We start from the raw sequence: 9,018 nt of genomic DNA, 5'->3' as shown, positions 1-9,018 counted from the left end.
CCTATGGCCATGGGCAGGGTGGGGCAGGTCCCAAGTGGGGCTTGGCAGGGCCTGCAAGGGCTGGTGGTGCCCTCAAGGACATGACACTTACAGCTGTTACTGATTTGTCCTTCAGAAATTACGCTTAAGTTGCAAGTCTTTTGGAGGTAGCATCTGAGCCTATTATCTACCAGTGAAAATGTCAATAGAAATTTTGGTTCGCCATAAATAATATGTATCTGATATTTTTCTGTCCTCTGGTTTTGTTTCAAAACTTTTGTGGTACAAGTGCTGAAATGAAGTAATTGAAGAATTACAGGAATTTTGAGAGAATGAAATACCTTTCTTTCAGATGCCTTTCGTTGTCTGAAATAATCAGCATAGAAGTCATCTGTAGTTATTTTGGGGCTATTTGGAGGGGATTTGTGGGTATGTTTTGGTTTTATTTTTTGTAATGAGACAGAGTCCTGACTGAAAACAGGATCTGGGGGTCCACTTATATATGTTTTATAGATAAATGTGTTTTCATCCTATCAAATGTAAAGTATCAGTTTCCTATAACAAGGATTGGTTTAGCTGTGGAATTGTTATCATCTGTCATTTTGAGTTGAATAACGGGTAAAAAGGAACTCCTCCGCTTTGTGCAGGGAGAAGAATGTAAGTATTAACAAGTGCTGTGTGTTTATTTGTACTACTTGTAATGGTTAGCATATATATATATGAGTTACTTGCATTTCATTAAAAATTAACAGAATTATTGTATGACTTGCCTTCTGTCTACAAATTAAAAGTAGGAGCTTGCAAGAAGGCAACATTACATGGCTGTAATATTATGTAGTCAAAATCTGACTTCTGAGAGATTGTATCATGCTTTTTTTCCCCCAGTTCCATTGTTCCACATAAAACAAAGAAAAGATATGAAACCAAATAACTTTGTATCTAATTTTGACTAATTGTTCTAACACTTGCTTTGAACTAATATAATGCTATTACATTCTGAATTAGGTTGTCATACAGAAGAGTAGGCACACCTGTGAAAAATGCATACATATAGAAGTGATATCATAACAAAGAGAGATTATGCAATGCAGCAAAAAATTTAATGAATGCTTGCTGTGGGAGTGCAAATATGCTTAAAAGGGAGATGTTTATTTAGGGCAGAAAATACCCTGGAGGTAGTACTTAGATGTGATATCCTTCCTGAAAGCAGCAATGTTTGGGCTGTGGTTTGAAAGCATATACAAGAGCAGAAATGTTTGGTTTGTGGTATAACCTCTGACAAGTTTGTGGCTGCAATTTTCAGCTTTCTTTCCTTATGTATCTGGAAACACATAGCTAACCATGCTTCCTTAAGTTCAGAAAACATTTGTGGGCCTTGGCGTGGAAGTAGTGTGTGAATTTAATTGTTTGGTTTGGGGTTTTTTTTAGATTTATGCCAATATGAATGTGTCTGTTGATTTGAATTGCTTGTTTTCTCTTGGCCACAGGCTGACTTAGTGGGCTGGACTTCACTGGAAGGAGCCATTTCGCTGGGCAAGTGGAATAACTGTGGATCTCTCCCTGTGCTATTTGGTGGGAAGTGCTGTGCTTTGCCAGGATTAAGCCAACGCTGAAGTCTGGGATGGGCCTTAGGGGCAAACACTCCCTTGTTTCTTCTGATGTTGGGATTTGTCTACAGCCAGTCAGCTGAGGCACCTACCACACATCAGCTTTTGGTTTTTCGCTGCCTGAACAAGGTTACATTTTCCCTCGCTTCATCTCCTTTTGACTACTTTTTTATTTTATTAGAATTCATTTTCCGTGACTGATTAATTTTCTCCTGGCGGTGGAAAAAAGGGCCCTGCTGATGTTGATTTAAATAATGTCGAAACCAATGGGACTCCTATGGCTGCCTTTGATCTTCACCCCAGTGTGTGTCATGTTGAATTCTAACTTCCTCCTGTGGATAACTGCACTGGCTATAAGATTTACTCTCATCGATGGCCAAGCACAATATCCAGTTGTTACCACTAATTATGGCAAAATACGTGGTTTAAGAACACCTTTGCCCAATGAGATCCTTGGTCCAGTGGAGCAGTACCTGGGTGTTCCTTATGCCTCTCCTCCGACTGGGGAGAGGCGATTTCAGCCCCCAGAGCCACCGTCGTCTTGGACAGGTGTCCGCAACGCCACACAGTTTGCCGCTGTCTGCCCGCAGTACCTGGATGAGAGGTCACTGCTAAACGACATGCTGCCGGTCTGGTTTACAGCCAATCTGGATACTGTGGTGACATATGTTCAAGATCAAAATGAAGACTGCCTGTATTTGAATATCTATGTGCCCACAGAGGATGGTAAGTACTCTTAAGGACCACACTGTAGCACACTCCCCAGTTCTGCACATGAGTAGTAGCCAGGTCTTTAAGCATCTTGCTCGTTTTCCTCCATGTTTTATCTGTGGAAATGGGTCATGCCTCTGAACGTGCATTATAAGTAATACTTTATAAATTGAACATGCTTGCATGAATTCTCCCTCATATTTCAGTGTAACACCAAACAACAATTTTATTTTCAGGGGGAGGCCAGGGTGTGTAAGCCAGCCTCAAGTTTACTTCTGAATTACAGCTGAGCATCATTCACAAGAGAGGAAAGGGAAATAAACATTAACCAGAAGCAGCATATTTATTTTCCACACATGAATGGTACAAATACTGCCACATACTGATTTTTAAAGGAGATTTTCCCTATTTTTTTTCTTTAGCTTTATTATAATACCTCTGAGCCTACTATTAACTTTGCTTGATTTAAATAGATAATAGAAAGTTGTTACAGTATTTCAGTCTGCAGTTTTATTCCAGGATTTTTACCTATGAAATTCTTCAGTCCAACTTATTTTCACTAAATTTAAAATGAAGTAAATATGATTTTATTATTCAGAGCTGAACCGGTGGCCTTAGACTTTCATCTGTTTTCTGCAATGCTTTCTCAAGAGGGCTACTTTAAACCACTTTCTATAGGTAAAAAGGATGAACACAATTGGTAACACACAACTGAATGTTTTCATGATCTTAATCTTAAAAATTCTAGCTTTATGGCAGGCTGAATGTATCTTTTGTGGTTCTGAATGGTATTGCTTCATATAGACAGGAAGACCTGTTTTCATCAGGCCCCAAATGAGTGAAGTTTATTCTATATCACAAGGAAATAAAAAATTCTACTGGCAATTATGTTTAATATTCTGCTAAAAGCCAGTTTGTTCAGCCACTCAGAATGTAGTTACCAATGCATAACATGACAGATTTCTCCCAGATATGCAAATCCCTTCACGTTAGCTGAGGGTTTGATTTGCATAACTGAGGCATTGTTATTTCTCAGTAACCATACTCTAAATATGCGAATTTTGTACTCTGATTATTATAATCCTTCTGCCTTGATTGGCTTCTTTACTCAGAATTTCCAAGCCGTTTTCCAGCAATAAACATACCGCCTTCTTTTCCTGTTCTCATCAGCTGAAGCAAAAACCTGAAAGCTAAAAATAAAGGGGTAAGGTTTGGGAATACCAGGTGCTCTGCAAACATAAATACTACCAAGCTGCTTAAATGAAAAGTGCTCTGAAAGAAAAGCTGTGTGTATGGGGCTCTGTGTGTGCATGTGTATGCATGTGTGTGTGAGTGTGTGTGGAGATGAAGGAACAGATCTTTCCACTCAGTGCTTTCCCTCTTCCAGTCTTGTTGCACTGTGTCTCACTCCTTCGATAATAACAAAGATAATTCTTTCCCAAATTTGTTTATGATCTGGATTTTATCCTGCATCTTTTACTTAGTCAATAGGGTATGTTTTCCCTAAGAAAGCATTTCAGGTTAAGATTTTATTTGTTCTCACTGAAGGAATATCAGCTCTGCTAACTCAGATTTATTTTAAAGCCTAGCATTAATAAATAAATAAATAAATAAAAATAATAGCAATAACAAAAATAATAATAATGATAATAATAAATGGGAAATTAAACATGGAAGAAATATACAAAAGCCTAGGAAAAGAATATTTGAAACTGAATGGATAATAGTAAAATACTGTGAGCTGAATGACTAACAACCTATAAAATTTCTCATCTTGCATGTAATAGCTAATGGTATTTGCTGTTAGATTAAAAATAGAAAGCACTAATAAATTTAATCTTACCTGTGGTAGACTTTTTTGCGCACTTAATTCCATAAAAAGTATATGTCTTACTCTTCCTCCTGGTTTTAGATTTTTTTTTTTACACTAAATAGCATGTAAAGAGAATAAATTTTCTTTTATATATACTCTTCAAAAAATAAGTCTGTGCATAAAAGAGTATATAACTGAATGAGAGACAAGGTCTGATGTCAGTGTTGAGCTCAAGGCAAGATTGTTCCTGTACGATATCACAAGCATTTTTAATAGGTTTCAATGGGGAATAAGAAACTTAAAAATTAATGAATGGAATACATAATGTTTTGATTTGATGCTGTATATCTTATGACTAGTTAAATACAACTAAATACAACTCAGTGTGGTTTGTTTTTTTTTTTTTTTTTTTTTTTTTTTTTGTGAGGAAAATATGCAGCCTTCTGCTTATAAAGATGGTTAAGGAGAACTGACCTACAGATCACATCTCCTAAGTCAGTGTGTCTCCAAATCATACTAAACATAAATAGCCTTAAATTGTAGTCCATATAATCTGATTAAACACATTATGCTTCATTATATGAGTCTTAGTTGGCAAAAATAAGCTACATTGTAATGAAGACAGGCCATGAAATGTGTTTTTGAGGCAAGATCTCAAAGTGGGAGACTTTGAGTTAAATTCACATTTTCAATTCTGTCTCAAGTACAGTTTTATTTAAGAGCTTTGAAACTGTTTTGTGTCTGGAAGAAAAGGTGTATGGAATCATCCAAACCTAATTAATGTTCTGACTATGAAATTTAATCTGAATGATTTTGTGCTGTCTTTTTAAAAAAAAACACAAAAAAACTTCAGTGAAAAGAATTGATGAACAACTCTAATGAATTAACTGTGTTCACATGTGGTGCTTACTTTAAACCAATTCTACTGAATAACTAATCAAAATGCAGCTCAGGTTTGGTGGGTTTTTTTTTGTTTTGTCAGGGGTCTCTTTGCACTGTATGGTATGACCTGTTTCTTATCACCTGCTTGGTTTGGTCAAATGGAAACAGGTTTTGATCATGTACTTTGAATAAAGAATGGAAGAATAAATGTACACATGCATTCATCTGATTTCAGAATTGCTTCACCGGAATTCTGCCAGTATAAACTAATGGAAATAAGAGTGGAATATAGTCACTTTAACTGGGTAGATAAGATTAGTTATTTATAATATAATAGTTTGAAATGTTGTTACTTCAGTCTAAAGAAGTGCATTGAAATTAAATGAACAAAATTCTATATTTCCTTAAAATAGTTGGAGCATCTACATAAAGAAATTAAAATGCCCTGTTACACACTTTATATCTGTATTGATCACAGCCTTTCTTTTGACTCATAAGATTCTGGACTTCGTATGTCAAATAGCAGCAAAACCCTGTCAGAACTTCCCATGTTAAGAAGTTCCTACAAAGCAAAAAAATCTTTGTTTTTAAGAACTTTTTTTTAATCTTGGGTGAAAATATTATTTATGATAGAAATCAAAACACATACCTAATAGAATATTTCTGCAATTCTGTCCATGTGGATTTTTATTCTTTTGCTGTTGTTCACTGCAAAAATGGTCTATACTGACACTTTCCTTACAATGGCACATTTCAGAGAATCTGGCGTACCTGGTGAATTTCAGTGCTTGTTTTCCTTTGCCTTTGGATGGGAAAAAATTGCAACTGCCATAATTCATTGTGATTTTTTTTTGTCTTAATAAGTATAAATAATAATGCAGTTATTTTAAAAATACACAGTACTAGCAATAAAGATAAAATTTAGCAAACTGCTTTTATTTTATATGTCAAATCTATAACCATAAGAAATTAATCAGAACCGAAACAAATAAAATATTTCTAGTAAAATTATAATTTTATCCAAATTGCTTTCTAAACATTTTGCTTGATCTTCAGAATCATTTATGTGGGTATATGTTGTCTGCATTTCCAGTTACTATAAAATGTAATTTGCTACAACAATACTTGAATGTCAGTTTTGAGGAGGTCATCTAGGGAAATGATATTGGGGACAGTCTGTTTATTATAACTTCAGTCTGAATATGGGTTTATCTACAGTGGAAATGCTAGATTGAAGAGGACACAGGCTGTTAATCGGCTGTGCTTAATCCCTGGCCTTTATCATTTGAATCTGTGGATGCTGAAGGCGATTGCTAACTCCTATCATAACTGGGTAAAAAAAAATAACAAAAAACAAACAGAAAAGGCCCTTAATTTAGATTTCTTTCATGATATATTTCAAAACTTTATTAATAGTAAAGCAAGATAAAACGCAAACAAAAAAAACATGAAGAAATCTTTTTTTGCTTGTTTGTTTAAAATCTGCCCTGTTCAGATCCAAACAGAAAAGAAAATAGAAAAGATAACTTTTTTTTGTCTTTGCATGATAAGTAGTAGCTGTGTATACTTAGTTTGGTGTATGGATTTTGTCTATTAAACCACTATATATCTGTTAGGGATTAACTAATGAAGTATTTAGCATCTTCAGAGGTTTGCTCACTAAATATGTTACGTGAGCTCTTGTCTCATTTACATCACAATAAATACAGGTGAAGTGACAACAAAAGGTGGTAGGTACATACTAAGGCTGAATGGCTAGGTCATTATGTTTTCATTAGATTAGGGAAAATGAGAATATTGTCCAGGATTAGTAGTATACATAACTGTGGGCTACCAGGAAGAAAAAAGTCTTGGGCAACAGCAAAAGAGAAGAACAGTGTTCCTTCTCTGAGCAGTGATATGAAGGAAGGGTACCTGCATCTTTAGACTCTGTTTGACCAAGAAATAAAGAAATGAAAAACTTGAACAAAGCTGATGAAAAATATATATGTTAGGTGATTTCTATAGCTTCTGTGCCACTTTTTAATATTAGTCAATTGTCTGCTTAGTATATAACCGTGTTTGCAGCCTTCTCCTTGTCGTTGCCGCTGCATTGCAGTGTCTGTGTAACTTGGAAGAAGTCTTTTTATCAAAACTATACTGATAAAACTTAATGACTAAAAAATAGGTTTTTTTACTTTTGGGGGGGAAGATGGTAGAAAGATGAGACCCGTCTTTACAATTATTTGATGGCATGGAATAAATAAAAAGGAAGTTTTCATTGGCTTCATAATTAATATGAGGAATAAGGATACATACATAGAAATAGTAACAAAGGGTACAAGATAGATACAATTTGTCCAACATTATTTTTGTTGAATTATTAGCAGGTGATAATAGTAATTGTAACTTTTATTTTCCAAATAAACCTGAATTTCTATAGAGTAGATTCTCCTAAACTTAATGTAGTTTCAAGTTTCATTAGATGCATATCTGACATGTATCAGGTAATCTCAAAATTGCAATTTTTCTATTATTTCTTCACTACATTTGTAAATTTAAGTAGCTACTTAAGAAATCAAATTCATTATTTATGTATATAGCTTTAAGAAGCTAAGAATCCAATATCTCTTGTTTACATGTTTAGACTTTTAATTCTTTCTCAAATTCTTTATTTTGTGTTCTTTAAAGTCAATTATAATTTGTGTAATTGGTATAAGAATGTAGAGTTTTACTTCTGTTTTTTTGCGGTAATTTTAAAAGCAAACTAATTACATTTAATTATATATTTTAAAAATATTTTAAATCTGTTTTAAAACATATTTAGGAGTGTTTTTAATAGATTATAATGCCTGAGCAGTTTCATATTACAAATAATGTTTTTCTGAGACAAAACAGAATATAGTAAGATTTTGTTCTCAATTTCAAAATTGTCAGTTCTTGTCAACGACTGGTTTATTTTGAACCTCTACCCTTTCAGTCAATTCTTTGTCTTCTATGGAATAATACTAATTCATTATTAAAATTCGCTTGTTATTTAAATTCATTTCATCTTATTTTGTACAAAAATTATAGATAATAAGATATGTCCATTTGTAAAATGATTGTACTGCTTTCCAAGGTGAGAGGGATTAATAATAGATAACAATTACAATACAAAATGATAACATTGGAATTGCTGCATATAATCTCAGTTGAACACAAATATAAACTTTGTAGTGATGGAGAGAAAATCGCTTTCCATTGTGAAAGATAAACTCCCCATTGTGTCTGAGTGCCTCAAGCCAATTCTTTCACTGTTAGGGTCCAATATATCCCCTCCTCCTAATCCAGAAATATTGCAGCATCTGTGAGAAAGGAGGAGGCATATGTCTGACTATCCTCTTCCTACTAGGATAAAGCTGTGGGTAATCCAGGCCCTTATTTTACATTCTTGCTTTTAACAGTCACAAATACCTCCTGACACCAAAAAACCAGGACTCTAATATAGATGAAATAAAGTTCTTAAAACTTAGAGCTAAATTCAGATTTAATTGCTGATTTCAAAATGCTGTCCTTCCCTCCAGGAGTTGCCCATTCCACAGGCACTTTACAGGATTGCACGCAAATAGCCTTTTCAGGAATTAATATGCAGTGAAGCCTAGCGAGAGGGCTCAGCATTCAATATGACATTATCTAATCTGAACAGGATTTTTGGCACAGTTTCCTAGAGTCTCTGTATTGCTTCATGTTGAAAAACCTGCTAGAATGGGGGGAATGTTCTTTAAAACATGATGAATTAGTGTTTCTTCCGCAAAGACAAATTAATGTTATCATCCTTTTAGTCAAAGAATAGTGCCTTTGGAGATGTAGAGGCTGTGCCATTTGGCTCAGTGACGCAAAAGAAACAGTCTTCAGTCATGTGGGTCATGAGACAGATCAGACAGGCGATTTTACTGCATTCTGCCCATTGTCTCCCACTTGTCTCTTCAGGGTGTTTTGGGTTTTTTTTTTGATGTCTTTTTTTTTTTTTTTTTTTTTTTAAATGCGTTTTTCCTCTCCTTCCCT

At 34.5% G+C, this 9,018-nt stretch overlaps 1 protein-coding gene across 2 annotated transcripts in view; it reads left to right on the top strand.

Annotated features, from left to right (window-relative positions):
* Window positions 1-1,840: 1,840 nt before the first annotated feature.
* NLGN4X (neuroligin 4 X-linked) overlaps window positions 1,841-9,018 on the top strand; it is a 128,924-nt gene continuing 121,746 nt past the window's right edge. For both annotated transcript variants that reach the window (XM_009640145.2, XM_009640144.2), the window contains exon 1: window positions 1,841-2,312. In XM_009640145.2, coding sequence (XP_009638440.1) covers window positions 1,841-2,312 — 472 coding nt within the window. The remainder of the gene's footprint in view (window positions 2,313-9,018) is intronic.

The sequence above is a fragment of the Egretta garzetta genome, unplaced genomic scaffold (assembly GCF_000687185.1).
Source record: "Egretta garzetta isolate BGI_Z169 unplaced genomic scaffold, ASM68718v1 scaffold125, whole genome shotgun sequence".
Classification (NCBI taxonomy): domain Eukaryota; kingdom Metazoa; phylum Chordata; class Aves; order Pelecaniformes; family Ardeidae; genus Egretta; species Egretta garzetta.
The sequence above is the reverse complement of the archived record's forward strand: the minus strand, read 5'-3'. Positions and strand labels throughout refer to the sequence as shown.